The 18031-nt window shown below is 45.6% G+C and overlaps 1 protein-coding gene across 4 annotated transcripts in view; it reads left to right on the forward strand.

The window, feature by feature from the left end:
• The first annotated feature begins 2927 nt into the window (after positions 1 to 2927).
• Positions 2928 to 18031, forward strand: part of LOC112257265 (phosphatidylinositol 4-kinase alpha-like) — a 31861-nt gene continuing 16757 nt past the window's right edge. For all 4 annotated transcript variants that reach the window (XM_042326640.1, XM_042326641.1, XM_042326642.1 and 1 more), the window contains exons 1-29: positions 2928 to 3135; positions 6947 to 7063; positions 7261 to 7354; positions 7455 to 7616; positions 7814 to 8076; positions 8470 to 8536; positions 8653 to 8801; positions 8903 to 8968; positions 9058 to 9154; positions 9316 to 9507; positions 9685 to 9785; positions 9916 to 10175; positions 10328 to 10423; positions 10655 to 10838; positions 11009 to 11109; positions 11216 to 11384; positions 11620 to 11670; positions 11810 to 11918; positions 12113 to 12249; positions 12342 to 12475; positions 13163 to 13245; positions 13337 to 13407; positions 13534 to 13740; positions 13939 to 14022; positions 14095 to 14184; positions 14760 to 14879; positions 14954 to 15046; positions 16356 to 16512; positions 18003 to 18031. The exon at positions 18003 to 18031 is cut by the window's right edge and continues 99 nt beyond it. In XM_042326640.1, the coding sequence (XP_042182574.1) occupies positions 3037 to 3135; positions 6947 to 7063; positions 7261 to 7354; positions 7455 to 7616; positions 7814 to 8076; positions 8470 to 8536; positions 8653 to 8801; positions 8903 to 8968; positions 9058 to 9154; positions 9316 to 9507; positions 9685 to 9785; positions 9916 to 10175; positions 10328 to 10423; positions 10655 to 10838; positions 11009 to 11109; positions 11216 to 11384; positions 11620 to 11670; positions 11810 to 11918; positions 12113 to 12249; positions 12342 to 12475; positions 13163 to 13245; positions 13337 to 13407; positions 13534 to 13740; positions 13939 to 14022; positions 14095 to 14184; positions 14760 to 14879; positions 14954 to 15046; positions 16356 to 16512; positions 18003 to 18031 (3582 nt within the window). In that variant the 5' untranslated portion in view covers positions 2928 to 3036. The remainder of the gene's footprint in view (positions 3136 to 6946; positions 7064 to 7260; positions 7355 to 7454; positions 7617 to 7813; positions 8077 to 8469; positions 8537 to 8652; positions 8802 to 8902; positions 8969 to 9057; positions 9155 to 9315; positions 9508 to 9684; positions 9786 to 9915; positions 10176 to 10327; positions 10424 to 10654; positions 10839 to 11008; positions 11110 to 11215; positions 11385 to 11619; positions 11671 to 11809; positions 11919 to 12112; positions 12250 to 12341; positions 12476 to 13162; positions 13246 to 13336; positions 13408 to 13533; positions 13741 to 13938; positions 14023 to 14094; positions 14185 to 14759; positions 14880 to 14953; positions 15047 to 16355; positions 16513 to 18002) is intronic.

An 18031-nucleotide genomic window follows, 5' to 3' on the forward strand; every position in this document is an offset into this window, starting at 1 on the left:
TAATTGGGGATCATATTTAAGTAGATATTTCTCCCACCTGTGTTTGTGGGATATTATTTTGTGTTTTGCCTGTGCACCACGTAGTCACGTTTCGTTGTTCGTTTATTGATTTATTGTTTTTGCTTTAAGTTTCACTTTTGAAATAAATATGTGGAACTCAACCTCCGCTGCGCCTTGGTCCCGTTCTTACGACAACCGTGACAGCTGGCCCTCACTTCATATTGTTCACCAAACCCACTGGCTACAGGTCATCTACAAGTCTTTGCTAGGTAAAGCCCTGCATTATCTCAGCTCACTGGTCACCATAGCAGCACCCACCCGTAGCACGCTCTCAAGCAGGTATATTTCACTGGTCACCCCCAAAGTCAACTCCTCCTTTGTCCGCTTTTCCTTCCAGTTCTCTGCTGCCAATGACTGGAACGAATTGCACAAATCACTGAAGCTGGAGACTTATATCTCCCTCACTAACTTTAAGCATCAGCTGTCAGAGCAGCTCACCAATCATTGCACCTGAACATAGCATATCTGTAAATAGTCCACCCAACTACCTCATCCCCATATTGTTATTTATTTTTTTACTCCTTTGCACCCCAGTACCTCTACTTGCACATCTATCACTCCAGTGTTTAATTGCTAAATTGTAATTATTTTGCCACTATGGCCTATTTTTTGCCTTATCTCCCTAATCTTACTATATTTGCACACACTGTATATAGACTTTTATATTGTGTCTTTGATTGTATGTTTTTTTATCCCTTCTGTAACTCTGTTGTTTGTGTCGCACTGCTTTACTCTATCTTGGCCAAGTCACAGTTGTAAATGAGAATTTGTTCTCAACTGGCCTACCTGGTTAAATAAATAAAAATATCAAAGCTGCAGGCTAAAGTTAAATCTAGACATGGTTGCCTCAATCACTCCTCTTTCGCCTCAGCTGCCAAACTACCCTGATTCAGATGACCTTCCTACCCATGCTAGATTAAGGAAACATAATTTATAGATCGGCAGGTAAGGATGCTCTCGAGCAGCTAGATGTTCTTTACCACTCGGCCATCAGATTTGCCACCAATGCTCCTTATAGGACACATCACTGCACTCTATACCTGTATACCCGTCGCAAGACCCACTGGTTGATGCTTATTTATAAAACCCTCTTAGGCCTCACTCCCCCCTATCTGAGATATCTATTGCAGCCCTCATCCTCCACATAGAACACCCGTTCTGTCAGCCACATTCTGTTAAATGTCCCAAAAGCACACACATCCCTGGGTCGCTCGTCTTTTCAGTTCGCTGCCGCTAACGACTGGAACGAGCTGCAATAAACACTCAAACTGGACAGTTTTATCTCAATCTCTTCATTCAAAGACTCAGTCATGGACAATCTTACTGACAGTTGTGGCTGCTTTGCATGATGTATTGTTGTCTCTACCTTCTTGCCCTTTGTGCTGTTGTCTGTGCCCAATAATGTTTGTACCGTGTTTTGTGCTGCTACCATGTTGTGTTGCTACCATGTTATTGTCATGTTGTGTTGCTACCATGCTGTGTTGTCATGTGTTGCTGCCTTGCTATGTTGTTGTAATTTATTTTAACATAAAAATGCATTCATTTTAGAATGTATTATTTATTATTGATTATACAACAGGTGGGTCTAATCATGGATGCTGATGGGTTAAAACGGCCTTCCAGCCGGTGTCTATTCCACAAATTACCACCCCAATCCCCTGTCTCATCAGCCCAGCCAGGCAATTTATGAACTTGATCTCCACTATAAAAAGCATTTAGACATGATCTCACATTTATTTTAGACTAACATTTAGTTTTCAACAGCGGAGATTTGTATAAACCTTGCTGTCTGTCTCTCCAACATTGTTTCAATATTCAAATTCGATCTCCAGATGTCACCTAGCAATGAACACAAGGGACTCGGGATGAGACAGACAGGCAGGCAGCTTTTCTCAGCCAGTCAAAATCATGAATCAGCATAATTTGTATTTCTATATGAAGAAATGTCAATAGAAAACAGGTAAAACAAAACGAAGTGCAGATAGTTTGCAGTCTTTCCAGCTTCCGTTTGAAGTGATGGTGTTAGCTGTGTTGTTGGCTCTTTCCTCTGAACAAGTGTCCTGATGAGAGAGCACATGTTCTATGCCAGGTGAAATCGCACACCATTAACTCATTGTTATGGATGTATTCAAATAAATGTCACGAGAAAACAGCTTTGAGTAAATGCAAATGCAGTTATGTTGTTATTCTAGCTGCACTGTTTGACGTGAATGTAAGTTAGTTGTAGTTGGCTAGCTAGTAAGGGATAAGAACGTTGCCAGCCAGTATGGAATGAACGACTGGGTCGCGTCCATACAGAACAAAAAGACAACGACTGGGTCGCAACTCTGGCAACTGGACCTATAGAACGAAGGACCAGCCGGCTAGGTTTGCAACCCTAGATTTGTGTCAGGACTATATCTTGTGGAAGGAAGATATAGTATGAATAAATTCATAAAAATTACGTTTTTAATGAAAATATGTAAATCATTGTTTGAATATGTCGGTAACCCGTTGTATGAATGAGATTATGCCCGAGAAGCCGGTGTTTGGAGAATATATTGGCCCATAACAACACCCGTGACAATATATCCTCCAAACACCGGCTTCTCGGACATTATCACTTAAATATTTGAAATAATAATATATAATTGAAATATCAAGTCATTGCGGTTCTAGTAGTTATGGAATTCCAGCGCTTCTAGTGTTAAAATACTCCTTTCGAAACCACCACCTCTTACGTGGTTCGTTTCGAAAGCCCCCACTTTTCCTAAGAGATGCTCTGCACTGAGAGATGACATATCAGTAGGTGGCAGCATAGAGACCCTCCGGGACCCTATTGGAAATAGGCGTGGCTTAGCCATAATTATGACCTTGTGGCTGTGGTAACTAGTGACGGCCGTCTACTAGGCACTAACGTTGGGTGCTAGCTTGTCCACTTCGCAGCGGTAAAAGCTGTATAATGTTCTTACTTTCCGTTTGTCTTGATTCGTAAACATGTCTGCTAAAGGAGTAGGGACGAGGGGTTTTTATTTCAACACTGTATTGTCCCTGGCGCGCTCTTTGGCCGCACACCGCCCAGCACCGATAGATAAGGTGAGTGATGTTATTAGAGTTAACGTAAAGTGAGCGTATGCTAGCTAGCTAGCTATAAGTTGTCTATACAGTTCCGTAAACATACATTTTTTTACAGTATCGCCACAGAATAATATACATTATTTACAAAAAAACTTTCGCTATGGCTAACGTTATATGGCAGTGATATGCGATGCTATCGAAATTAGCTATTAGCTAATTATTCGTTTTCCAAGAGCTGCACACGGCTGTTGGACAGCAATGCTAGCCACTGCAGACGTTCATTCACAAGTAGAGGCCCTTAGTTAATTGGCTTGTAATTTCACACCGGAACACGACACAAAAACTAGGCAGTTTTATATACTGACAACCTAGTTTAATAACTAACAAATCACTTGCTAACTACGCGTTTAGCTATCTGTCCTGTCGATTATGATATATGGTGGATTGTCATTCCATCAGAATGAGGAAGTTGGCATACCCATTAGTTAGCTAGCTCTCAAACCTCAACCAAGGTAACGCCCCCGTTTATTTCTGGTCATTGATTGGTCACTATTTACTTGACTGCATTGTATATTCTTTATTTCAACCATAAGGTCTATGATTTCAACAGACAGTTTGCTCTTTTGCCTTATATCACATTACATCATGTTGATTCAGGTGTTGGTAGGAAAGCTGTATGGGAGGAACTTTCAGCCAAACTTTAGGCAAAAACTGGAAGTCATCAATGATGTTGCTCTGAATGGTCTCTCTGTTTTTAAATTGTGTACAAACGCATATACTGTATATACAGTACCAGTCAAGAGTTTGGACACCTACTCATCAAGGGTTTTTCTTTATTTTCACTATTTTCTACGTTGTAGAACAACAGTGAATACATCAGAACTATTAAATAACACATGGAATCATGTAGTAACCAATTTATTCAACAAATCTAAATAAATTTGAGATTCTTCAAAGTCGCCACCCTTTGCCTTGATGACAGCTTGGCACCTTCTTGGCATTCTCTCAACCAGCTTCACATGGAATGCTTTTCCAACAGTCTTGAAGGAGTGCCCACATATGCTGAGCACTTGTTGGCTGCTTTTCCTTCACTCTGCGGTCCAAACCATCTCAATTGTGTTGAGGTCATTCAGAGATCCTCACTGAACTTCTGGAGAGAGTTTGCTGCACTGAAAGTAAAGGGGCTGAATAATTTTGCACGCCCAATTTTTTCAGTTTTTGATTTGTTAAAAATGTTTGAAATATCCAATAAATGTCATTCCACTTCATGATTGTGTCCCACTTGTTGATTCTTCACAAAAAAATACAGTTTTATATCTTTATGTTTGAAGCCTGAAATGTGGCAAAAGGTCGCAAAGTTCAAGGGGGCCGAATACTTTCGCAAGGCACTGTATTATACAGTTGTAGTCGGAAGTTTACATTAACTTAGGTTGGAGTCATTATCGTTTTTCAACCATGCCACAAATTTCTTGTTAACAAACTATACTTTTGGCAAGTCGGTTAGGACATCTACTTTGCATGACACAAAGTCATTTTTCCAACAAATGTTTACAGACAGATTATTTAACTTATTATTCACTGTCACAATTCCAGTGGGTCAGAAGTTTACATACACTAAGTTGATTGTGCCTTTAAACAGCTTGGAAAATTCATGGCTTTAGAAGCTTCTGATAGGCTAATTGACATCATTTGAGTCAATTGGAGGTTTACCTGTGGATGTATTTCAAGGCCTACCTTCAAACTCAGTGCCTCTTTGCTTGACATCATGGGAAAATCAAAAGAAATCAGCCAAGACCTCAGAAAAAAATAGTGTAGATCTCCAAGTCTGGTTCATCCTTGGGAGCAATTTCCAAACGCCTGAAGGTACCACGTTCATCTGTACAAACAATAGTACGCAAGTATAAACACCATGGGACCACGCAGCTGTCATACCGCTCAGGAAGGAGATGTGTTCTATCTCCTAGAGATGAACGTACTTTGGTGCGAAAAGTGCAAATCAATCCCAGAACAACAGCAAAGGACCTTCTGAAGATGCTGGAGTAAACAGGTACAGAAGTATCTATATCCATAGTAAAATGAGTCCTATATCGACATAACCTGAAAGGCTGCTCAGCAAGGAAGAAGTGACTGCTCCAAAACCGCCATAAAAAAAGCCAGGCTACGGTTTGCAACTGCACATAGTGACAGATATCGTACTTTTTGGAGAATGTCCTCTGGTTTGATGAAACAAAAATAGAACTGTTTGGCCTTAATGACCATCGTTATGTTTGGAGGAAAAAGGGGGATGCTTGCAAGCCAAAGAACACCATCCCAACCGTGCTGCAGGAGGGACTGGTGCACTTCACAAAATAGATGGCATCATGAGGAAGGGAAAATGATGTGGATATATTGAAACAACATCTCAAGACATCAGACAGGAAGTTAAAGCTTGGTCACAAATGGGTCTTCCAAATGGACAATGACCCCAAGCATACTTCCAAAGTTGTGGCAAAATGGCTTAAGGACAACAAAGTCAAGGTATTGGAGAAAGCCCTGCCCTCAATCCTATAGAAAATGTGTGGGCAGAACTGAAAGCGTTTGTACGAGCAAGGAGGCCCACAAATCTGACTCAGTTACACCAGCTCTGTCATGAGGAATGGGAAATGATGTAAATATATCACTAGCCACTTTAAACAATGTTACCTTATATAATGTTACTTACCCTACATTATTCATCTCATATGCATACGTATATACTGTACTCTATATCATCGACTGCATCCTTATGTAATACATTTATCACTAGCCACTTTAACTATGCCACTTTGTTTACATACTCATCTCATATGTATATACTGTACTCGATATCATCTACTGTATCTTGCCTATGCTGCTCTGTACCATCACTCATTCATATATCCTTATGTACATATTCTTTATCCCCTTACACTGTGTATAAGACAGTAGTTTTGGAAGTGTTAGTTAGATTACTTGTTGGTTATTACTGCATTGTCGGAACTAGAAGCACAAGCATTTCGCTACACTCGCATTAACATCTGCTAACCATGTGTATGTGACAAATAAAATTTGATTTGATTTGAATGGGCTAAAATTCACCCAAATTATTGTGGGAAGCTTGTGGAAGGCTACCTGGAACATTTGACGCAAGTTAAACAATTTAAAGGCAATGCTACCAAATACTAATTGAGTGTAAACTTCTGACCCACTGGGAATGTGATGAAAGAAATGAAAGCTGAAATAAATCATTCTCTCTACTATTATTCTGACATTTCACATTCTTAAAATAAAGCGGTGATCCTAAACCAGGGAATTTTTACTTAAATTAAATGTCAGGAATTGTGAAACTGAGTTTAAATGTATTTTGCTAAGGTGTATGTAAACTTCCGACTTCAACTGTGGGTGTGACAGTGTGATTTTTATTACTGGATTTGTATCTCTCTCTCTGCTGTGGTGGCGAGTTGACATTTAGGCTGTAATCCTCCTCACTGAGCTTAAAGGCTGATCCCCGTTAGCTAAGCTAATTAATGCTAAGGGCTAGTTGTTTGGCTCCTCGCCTGGAGTGCAGTCACGCTGTCAATGCCATGTTTACTATGCGGTATAGGACTGTCTGTGTTGTTTTTCCTGAAGGCCATGGAATCCAGGGGTACTTTACTATCTTTATCTGTAAAGCTGGAGCAGAGGCAAGCGTTTAGCCTCTTGTGAATGTCAGTTGGCCTTGGTAGAAGTCACCCTAACTGCTAATACAGGGCAAGGTATTTGTGAAGGTTAGGACTGATGGTTTGATTAGTCAGCCGCAAGCCATTTGTTTGCTGTTTATTCTCTGTTTCAGGTCCAAAAGCTCCAATGCATGTGTCCAGTGGACTTCCGAGGGGTGTTCCAGCTGGACGAGAGGAGGAGGGATGCAGTCCTAGCTCTGGGTATCTTCCTGGTCAAGTCTGACCTACAGGTACATTGAACTGGAGCAGCGATGCCTTCTCTCTGACACTGTTAAGGGTTGTATTTATATCCTGCTTTTTATGGGATGGATGTTCCCTGACCTCCTCAGGACTAATAATTGGCTCCTGTCCATGGCACCTTCTGTGCTCCCCTTAGCTGTTTAATGGCCTTTGCTCAGGCGGTTTGTGAATTATGTTTTTATTGTAGCACAAAGACTCTATTGTCCCCTACCTGCTGGGGCTGCTGAAGGGACTTCCCAGAGTCCAGTGGATCGAAGAAAGCTCTGGAAGCAAAGGGCGGGGTAAGGAGAGAGATGCCAGCATTTTGTCTCTCGCACCAGTCAAGATGATGTCTAATTCCACATTTCTGACTGGTTGATGATCTTTCTTCTTGTCCTATAGATATCCTTCCGGTGGCAGAGAACTTCTGCTTCTGTCTGGTCACTCTTCTCTCAGACGTGGCCCAGCGAGATGACACCCTGCGAGGACAGATCTTGGAGGCCGTCATGGACATAATGCAGGTCCTGCTGGACATCTGCTTGAACTCAGAGGGACATGATAAAGGTACCAGCATGCTCTCTGTTCCACCATTTCATGTTCACCAGTGTTTAATGAATATGCTAGTGACTGATTAGTTATCTCGTTGTTGTCTCTTGTCCTCACAAACTTTGATTCAAGTATGTGGAGACGGAATGACAATGAAAAAGGCAGCCTTTCACTTGTCTTTCTTTCTTTGTTCCCCCGTCTCCCTCCCTCCCAAGAATACCTGTGCAGGTACACTGTGCCCTGCTTGTTGGGTGTGGCCCGGGCCTTTGGTCGCTATAGCAACACGGAGGAGCCCCTGCTGTCCAAGCTGTTTCCGCGGGCAGAAGCCCCGCCGGTGTCCACTGGCAATGATGTCGACCCATCACGACGGCGCTCCTTCAACGACTTCCGCTCCATCATGCCTGCTTCGCTGCTCACAGTCTGTCAGGGAGACACCATCAGACGCAAAGGAAGCTCCGTGTCCAGCATATCACAACAGGCACTATTACTATACTAGACCAGTGGTTCCCAACTCCGGTCCTCCAGTACACCCAACAGCACACATTTTGTTGTAGCCCTGGACAGACGTTCCTGATTCAACTAATTGAGGACCTGATGATTAGTTGACAAGTTGATTTAGGTGTACTTGTCTAGGCCTACAACAAAAATGTGTACTGCTGGGAAGCACTGTACTCTACTACTACCACTACACCATAGTACTACCACTAATTCTCATCAGGTATCAGGGAGACACCATAAGATGCAAGGGCTCTTCCTTTACCATATATATATCACTACAGAGAATATAACTGTACTACCATAGCCGGCCACTAGAGGACAAAGGAAGCTCTTATTTGAAATGTCTGAAAATGATCTGTTCCTCTGTCTGTAGGCCAGTCCAGAGAGAGCAGGACTCACCCCCAGCTCCCCAGCTGACCCCTCAGCACAGTACTTTGAAGGTAAGAATATATTGGACAGGTAATATATTTCTGAAGTATTTCAGTTTATTACTAAGTAGCCTGTGTCTCTCCTTTTTTGACTGTCCTTTTCTCCCCCTGCCTCCCTCTCTCTCCAGGCTCCTATCTCCCTGATGGTAGTGCTGTGGACCCAGACTATTACTTCTCCACCATCAGTTCTAGTTTCTCTGTGTCTCCTCTGTTTACTGGCAGTGCCCAGGGAGAGTTTGACGTCCCTCTGGACGTTCTGCGCCAGCTCCTCAACATGGTCAGTACGTGGAATCAGAATGCATAGAACTATAGAATTTAGGATGGGTAGAACATCGTTTATCAGAATTCCTTTCTGAGTGTTCTGTTTGTCTTTTGCAGGTTGAGCAGTTTGTCTCTGAATCCTTTCTGAAAACACTGGATAACACCCTGCAGGAACTTCTGGAGGTAGGTTAATTTTCCATATATTTGAATGAAAGCGCTGTCCTGTGTACTCCTCAATGTGACATCGTGTTTGTTGTGTTCTCTCCCTCTAGTTGAACCCAGGGATGCACCTGCACTATAGGACCTTCAGTGACCCTCTGTATGTGACCATCTTCAAGATGCTCAGAGACACGCTGTACAACCTGAAAGGTAACAAATACACTGCTCTCTCACTTTAACCTTTACTATCTCTAATATACAGAAACCCTCTGCTATGACCTGATTATTCTGAAGCGGTTCAGTAGAGTTTATTAGGTTTTTATTACTGTGCTACTAACATGTTATTGATGTTGGTGTGATGGTGTTCCCAGACCTGCAGACAGGCTATGTGAAGGAGGTTCATGACTTTGTGCTGAAGCAGTTCAGTAGTAGCCAGTCAGAGCTGCAGAGGATCCTACATGATGTAGATCACCTCCACAGTGAACTGAGTCCTCTGAAGCTACGCTGCCAGGCTAACGCTGCCTGTGTCGACCTCATGGTCTGGGCTGTCACTGAGGAGCAGGGTACGAGTGTGTTTGTGTTCAAACCTGTGTGTGTGTGTACTATCCATCCGTGCTCATGTATTGAAAAATATCAGGTCGTGAATTTGGAATGCATTTGCCATGTGTTGAAAAACATTGGGTCGTTAATTTGAATTGAACACCAAACTAACTGTTGTTCATGCGTTTTGTTTTGATCAGGAGCTGAGAACCTGTGTACCAAGCTGTCAGAGAAACTGCAGTCCAAGACGTCCAGTAAAGTTATCATCGCTCACATTCCCCTGCTCGTTTGCTGTCTACAGGTTGGGCCTGTAATGTCTTCATCTGTCTTCACAATACTGTGTTGATAAAATGCCATAATACCAGTATTATCCTACCTAATCACATTTTTCCCGTGTGTGTGTGTGTGTGTGTGTGTGTGTGTGTGTGTAGGGTTTGGGTCGTCTGTGTGAGCGGTTCCCGGTGGTGGCCCACTCTGTCACCACGTCTCTCAGAGACTTCCTGGTGGTCCCCTCACCTGTCCTTGTAAAGCTGTACAAGTACCACAGCCAGAACACCACAGGGACTGGCGAGATCAAGATCCATGTGACCAATGAGCACTCCCAGTCTACGTTCAGTGCTCACGCTAATAAGAAGAGCCAGCCCTCCATGTACGAACAGCTCCGAGACATCTCCATTGACAACATCTGCAGGTGAGGAAAGATCAAATATTGTATGTGAAAGGAGAGATATGAGCTGTGTTTGCATAATTGGTTACCATGGATCAATCTCTTTTCTTCTCCCTCTCTCTTTCTCTGTCTTCCCCTGCTCTCTCTGCCCCTTCCCCCCTCTCTCTGCTTCTCAGGTGTCTGAAGGCAGGTCTGACTATGGACAGTGTTATAGTGGAGGCTTTCCTGGCCAGCCTGTCCAACCGTCTCTACATCTCTCAGGAGAATGACAAGTAAGTATTATTTCATACCTGAGCCCTCCAATATTACCAGTTAGTGTACTTTACTTATTCACAGGCTGGATTACGTCTGAGAAATAACTGTCAATGTTAGCGAGTGAAACCTCAGGTGATCTCGCTAGTTAGACTCTCCTGCAGTGATTGACAGCTGCTCTGACCAGTCCCCAGGTCCGTGGCAATGACTGACAGCCCCTCTGACCAACCCACTGTTTCTCTCTCCCCAAGGGAGGCCCATCTGATCCCGGACCACACCATCAGAGCGCTGGGTCACATCGCGGTGGCTCTGAGGGACACGCCACGCGTCATGGAGCCCATCCTGCAGATCCTACAGCAGAAGTTCTGCCAGCCACCGTCACAGCTAGACGTACTCATTATAGATCAGCTGGGATGCATGGTCATCACTGGGAACGTGAGTCACACACACACACACTTGATCCTGTATACACTTAATTATTTTACCTCTCCCCTCAGCAATATGTCCCTCAGTAAACTCTCCTCTCTCGCTCTCTCTCTTCTGTCAGTAAACTCATCAACCTCTTGCCTCTCAGTAAACTCATCTGTTTCTCTCTCTCCTCACAGCAATATATCTACCAGGAGGTGTGGAACCTGTTCCAGCAGATCAGTGTGAAGGCCTCCTCCATGGTCTACTCCACCAAGGACTACAAGGACCATGGATACAGGTATCCTTAGCCGCTACACCTTTACCCCTATCCCCAATTCCCTACCCATAGCCAGCTCCACGACCCACTCTGCTAAAGACTACTGTGTTAATCTTGCGTGTTCCAGACACTGTTCCCTGGCTGTGATCAATGCATTAGCTAACATAGCTGCCAACCTGGCAACCGAGCAGATGGTTGATGAGTTGCTGGTCAACCTACTGGAGCTGTTTGTCCAGCTAGGACTGGAGGGAAAGAGGGCCAGCGAGAGGGCCTCAGACAAGGGCCCTGCACTGAAGGTAAATTCCGTTTACAGTAGCCATGACTTCTGATAGACCTATAGAGATCAGCAACAACAGGCTTGTGTTAAGGGCCCTACACACTTCATTCAAACTACGCAAACGCAATGTCGTTTTCGCTCCTAGTTCTACGTACTTTTGTGGGTTTCAAATTTGGAAACGGGGGTGGGTAGCGGCCTTTAGAGGTTAACTCTTTTTTTTTTTGTTGACATTTGTTTATTATTTGTATTTGCAGGCGTCGAGCAGTGCTGGAAACCTTGGAGTACTCGTTCCTGTTATTGCTGTGGTATGTGGGTTACCTCTACACATTTTTCACTTTCAACAGTTTGTCCAGTAGTGCCTCTGTGCCCGAGTGTCTATACAGTACTCCGTATATAATCTATACACTTAGTATTGATCGAGATCCCCCTCCTCTCTCTGTGTAGCTGACGAAGCGTCTACCACCCATCAAGGAAGCGAAGCCTCGTCTACAGAAGCTGTTCAGAGACTTCTGGCTCTACTCTGTGGTGATGGGTTTCGCTGTTGAGGGATCAGGTGGCTGTTTAACAATGTTAACTTGTACTACAATATTCCACCAGGATTGGAATACAATATAAAGAATTGACTAAACATGGTTGAAATGGTGGACTAATACCCATCTGATGGAAAGGGAAGTGAGTTATCAGGCTAACAGTCATCCTGCTATGTAGAAGTCTGTAGGTTTATTAAGGGCTTTGTGTGTTGTGCAGGTCTGTGGCCAGAGGAGTGGTATGAGGGAGTGTGTGAGATCGCCACCAAGTCTCCCCTCCTCACCTTCCCCAGTGGAGAACCTCTACGCTCTGAACTACAGTACAACTCTGCCCTGAAGAACGACACCGTCACAGCGGTACAGTACACATGCATGCCCACACAACACGCGTGTGAACAGACATACACACACACAACTGATGTTCTCTGGGTGGGTGGTTGTGTTTTCAGGCGGAGCTGAATGACCTGAGGAGCACCATTATAAACCTGCTAGATCCTCCTCCTGAGGTGTCTGCTCTCATCAACAAACTGGACTTCGCCATGTCTACCTACCTACTGTCTGTCTACAGGCTGGAGTACATGAGGTAAGAAAAAGGAAACCACTTAGGACTATTAAGATGCATCCCTGCTAGACTAGGGCTCTCCAACCCTGTTCCTGGAGAGCTACTGTGCTGCAGGTTTTCACTCCAACCCTGTTCCTGGAGAGCTACTGTGCTGCATTGCTTGCTGTTTGGTGTTTTAGGCTGGATTTCTGTACAGCACTTTGAGATATCAGCTGATGTACGAAGGGCTATGTAAATAAATTTGATTTGATTTTGAGTGTAGCAGTTGGAGAGACCTGGTTTGGAGTGTAGTAGTTGAGGTTAGTTAGTTAAATCTCCTAGTCATTCATATCGTGCCTCCTTGCCAATTCATTTCTCTTCTCTTCTCTCACCAGGATGCTGCGCGTTCTGGACTCTGACCGTTTCTCTTCTCTCACCAGGATGCTGCTGTTTGTTCTGGACTCTGTACAGCACTTTGAGATTCTCTCACCAGAATGCTGCGATTTGATTTTGGACTCTGGAGAGACCTGGTTTCTCTTCTCTCACCAGGATGCTGCGCGTTCTGGACTCTGACCGTTTCTCTTCTCTCACCAGGATGCTGCGCGTTCTGGACTCTGACCGTTTCTCTTCTCTCACCAGGATGCTGCGCGTTCTGGACTCTGACCGTTTCTCTTCTCTCACCAGGATGCTGCGCGTTCTGGACTCTGACCGTTTCTCTTCTCTCACCAGGATGCTGCGCGCTCTGGACTCTGATCGTTTCCAGGTGATGTTCCGCTACTTTGAGGACAGAGCCATCCAGAAGGACAAGTCTGGTGAGCTGCATTACACACGTGGTAGACAGGTGCTGTGCGCATATTTCACGCGCTAGACAGTGAGAGAATGTCTCTTTTTGTCTGTGTCCAGGTATGATGCAGTGTGTGATAGCGGTGGGGGACAAGGTGTTTGAGGTCTTCCTACACATGATGGCTGAGAAGGTAAAGGTCATCGGTCAAAACAGAGAAACTGGGTCTCTAGGAGAAGTCAAGAGCAAACTACCTTCTGTGGAGCGTGTCCTCTACAATGATTGGCTGCCTGAGTGCTGTCTCTGTTTCTCTCCCCAGCCGAAGACTAAAGCCCATGAGGAGGAGTTGGAGCGCCACGCTCAGTTCCTATTGGTCAACTTCAACCACGTCCACAAGAGGATCCGTAGGGTGGCCGACAAATACCTGTCAGGTCTGGCCGAAACGTTCCCTCACCTGCTGTGGAGTGGCCGTGTACTGAAGACGATGCTGGACATCCTGCAGACTCTCTCTCTTTCCCTCAGTGCAGTACGGACACACACTTTCTTTGTCATAACCACCTGCTATTGCTATTCTCTGTGGTCCCTGAAAGGGGTTATTAGACAACGTATTGTGTTCTGATGTGTCGTGTTCCTACCTTGTTATTGCTATTCTCTGTGGTCCCTGAAAGGGGTTATTAGACAACGTATTGTGTTCTGATGTGTCGTGTTCCTACCTTGTTTGCAGGACATCCATAAGGACCAGCCTTACTATGACATCCCAGACACCCCCTACAGGATCACTGTGCCAGACACATACGAGGCCAGAGAGGTAGGAATGTGTGTGTGATACGTGTGTGTGTGTGTTTTCTAAATAATGGTCGATGTTTCTCTGTGGTTGTAGAGCATAGTGAAGGACTTTGCTGCTCGCTGCGGGGAGATCCTGAAGGAGGCCATGAAGTGGGCCCCCTCTGTCACCAAGTCACACCTACAAGTGAGAGACACACGCATACATACACACACACACCGCATTTCGTAAAGGAAAAGCATAGACGGATTGGTTGTTTAGCACCACAACCGATGCGTGTGCAACTATTGTGCAAAACAGACAGGGTTGGCTTGGATTGTTGACAACATGTCAACTTTATTTCCTCCATGTTTATTAAAAACATAAATATATTTGCACAATGAGCACTTGTCTCTCAAACGTCGTTACAGTTGTTACAGTTGTTACAGTTGGTTAGCTAGTGAATTTTAGCCATATTAGCATTGACATGAGATCAGTTAAAACACCTCAAGACATGGCAGCAGCTTGTCATTGTATCTCAGGTATCTCTCCATTAGGAATCACAGCAACTAACGGACTTCTGCCTCATTGAAGCGTGCGCATCGTTTTCGTGACGTTGTCAGCTAACCCATCTTTATGACAACGTGTTGCAGTTGTTCTGCCAAATCATTATTCAAGTAGACAACTAACAAGAGCTTCTTGATTGCCTTTTTGAGGGACTCAAAGTTTCAGATGAATCTTCTCCTATCCCCTGTTTTGTATGTTTTCTCCCTGTTCTCCAGGAGTACCTAAACAAGCATCAGAACTGGGTGTCCGGTCTGTCCCAGCACACTGGCCTGGCCATGGCTACAGAGAGCATCCTGCACTTCGCTGGCTACAACAGACAGAGCACTACACTAGGGGTGAGGAGACAGACGCGCGCACACACACACGCAATTACACACACATACTAACCAAGTTCCGTCATCCGCTCTAGATCACCCAGCTGACAGAAAGGCCAGCCTGTGTGAAGAAGGACTACTCCAACTTCATGGCTTCACTCAACCTGAGAAACCGCTATGCCGGAGAGGTACAGAGAGACACTGCTACAGGTCTAGACAGGACTCCCGCTATCCCGGAGAGGTACAGAGAGACACTGCTACAGGTCTAGACAGGACTCCCGCTATCCCGGAGAGGTACAGAGAGACACTGCTACAGGTCTAGACAGGACTCCCGCTATGCCGGAGAGGTACAGAGAGACACTGCTACAGGTCTAGACAGGACTCCCGCTATCCCGGAGAGGTACAGAGAGACACTGCTACAGGTCTAGACAGGACTCCCGCTATCCCGGAGAGGTACAGAGAGACACTGCTACAGGTCTAGACAGGACTCCCGCTATCCCGGAGAGGTACAGAGAGACACTGCTACAGGTCTAGACAGGACTCCCGCTATCCCGGAGAGGTACAGAGAGACACTGCTACAGGTCTAGACAGGACTCCCGCTATCCCGGAGAGGTACAGAGAGACACTGCTACAGGTCTAGACAGGACTCCCGCTATCCCGGAGAGGTACAGAGAGACACTGCTACAGGTCTAGACAGGACTCCCGCTATCCCGGAGAGGTACAGAGAGACACTGCTACAGGTCTAGACAGGACTCCCGCTATGCCGGAGAGACACTGCTACAGGTCTAGACAGGACTCCCGCTATGCCGGAGAGACACTGCTAGGTCTAGACAGGACTCCCGCTATGCCGGAGAGACACTGCTACAGGTCTAGACAGGACTCCCGCTATGCCGAAGAGACACTGCTACAGGTCTAGACAGGACTCCCGCTATGCCGGAGAGACACTGCTACAGGTCTAGACAGGACTCCCGCTATGCCGGAGAGACACTGCTACAGGTCTAGACAGGACTCCCGCTATGCCGGAGAGACACTGCTACAGGTCTAGACAGGACTCCCGCTATGCCGGAGAGACACTGCTACAGGTCTAGACAGGACTCCGCTATGCCGGAGAGACACTGCTACAGGTCTAGACAGGACTCCCGCTATGCCGGAGAGACACTGCTACAGGTCTACAGGACTCCCGCTATGCCGGAGAGACACTGCTACAGGTCGGAGAGACACTGCTACAGGTCTAGACAGGACTCCCGCTATGCCGGAGAGACACTGCTACAGGTCTAGACAGGACTCCCGCTATGCCGGAGAGACACTGCTACAGGTCTAGACAGGACTCCCGCTATGCCGGAGAGACACTGCTACAGGTCTAGACAGGACTCTACTCACTTCTCCTTTATACACTTTATCATAGTTCTCCTCCTTATTCAACAGAACAATATTGTACTCAGTGGTGTGTGTGTGTGTGTGTGTGTGTGTGTGTGTGTGTGTGTTCGCTCCCTCCAGGTGGCAGGTATGATCCATTTCAGTAAGGCAGTGCGTAGCCAGTCAGACCTGTCCAGGCTGATGGTCAGACAGACGACAGAGGCTCTAGAAGCCCAGAACCCTGAGGCCTTCACTGAGAACATGTTCAAACTGGCAGCACTGCTCATCAGCACTAAAGGTGTGTGCATGTTGAAAAGTGAAGACTTTGATTTGGAATGGAATAAATGTACCAAATAGCCCGTTGATGGATTGCATCGTAAGTATTCACGCCCTGTTTAGATTTTGTTCCGTTACAAAGTGGGATTGAAATACATTTAATAGATGTTTTTTGTTATTGATCTACACAAAATACTCCATAATGTCAAAGGGAAAAGAGAATTCTACACTATTTTTTTATACAAATTAAATAACTGAAGTCTGTAGTTGTTGCATAAGTATTAACCCCTTTGTTTAGGCAAGCCTACACTGTAGCCCTTAAACCTGTCCTACTGAAGTCTTCCCTGTCCTGTAGCCCTTAAACCTGTCCTACTGACGTCTTCCCTGTCCTGTAGCCCTTAAACCTGTCCTACTGACGTCTTCCCTGTCCTGTAGCCCTTAAACCTGTCCTACTGACGTCTTCCCTGTCCTGTAGCCCTTAAACCTGTCCTGTAGCCCTTAAACCTGTCCTACTGACGTCTTCCCTGTCCTGTAGCCCTTAAACCTGTCCTACTGAAGTCTTCCCTGTCCTGTAGCCCTTAAACCTGTCCTACTGACGTCTTCCCTGTCCTGTAGCCCTTAAACCTGTCCTACTGACGTCTTCCCTGTCCTGTAGCCCTTAAACCTGTCCTGTAGCCCTTAAACCTGTCCTACTGACGTCTTCCCTGTCCTGTAGCCCTTAAACCTGTCCTACTGACGTCTTCCCTGTCCTGTAGCCCTTAAACCTGTCCTGTAGCCCTTAAACCTGTCCTGTAGCCCTTAAACCTGTCCTACTGACATCTTCCCTGTCCTGTAGCCCTTAAACCTGTCCTACTGAAGTCTTCCCTGTCCTGTAGCCCTTAAACCTGTCCTACTGACGTCTTCCCTGTCCTGTAGCCCTTAAACCTGTCCTACTGACGTCTTCCCTGTCCTGTAGCCCTTAAACCTGTCCTACTGACGTCTTCCCTGTCCTGTAGCCCTTAAACCTATCCTACTGAAGTCTTCCCTGTCCTGTAGCCCTTAAACCTGTCCTACTGAAGTCTTCCCTGTCCTGTAGCCCTTAAACCTGTCCTACTGAAGTCTTCCCTGTCCTGTAGCCCTTAAACCTGTCCTACTGAAGTCTTCCCTGTCCTGTAGCCCTTAAACCTGTCCTACTGAAGTCTTCCCTGTCCTGTAGCCCTTAAACCTGTCCTACTGACGTCTTCCCTGTCCTGTAGCCCTTAAACCTGTCCTGTCCCTTAAACCTGTCCTACTGACGTCTTCCCTGTCCTGTAGCCCTTAAACCTGTCCTACTGAAGTCTTCCCTGTCCTGTAGCCCTTAAACCTGTCCTACTGAAGTCTTCCCTGTCCTGTAGCCCTTAAACCTGTCCTACTGAAGTCTTCTGTGCTGTAGCTCTCTGTCACCTGTCCTACTGATGTCTTCTCTGTGCTGTAGCTCCCTGCACCTGTCCTACTGAAGTCTTCTGTGTTCTCTCTCTGGGGGGGGGGGTGTAGAATGTGATCCTCAGCTGCTGCACCACCTG

This window comes from Oncorhynchus tshawytscha, linkage group LG09 (genome assembly GCF_018296145.1).
Source record: "Oncorhynchus tshawytscha isolate Ot180627B linkage group LG09, Otsh_v2.0, whole genome shotgun sequence".
Taxonomy (NCBI): Eukaryota; Metazoa; Chordata; class Actinopteri; order Salmoniformes; family Salmonidae; genus Oncorhynchus; species Oncorhynchus tshawytscha.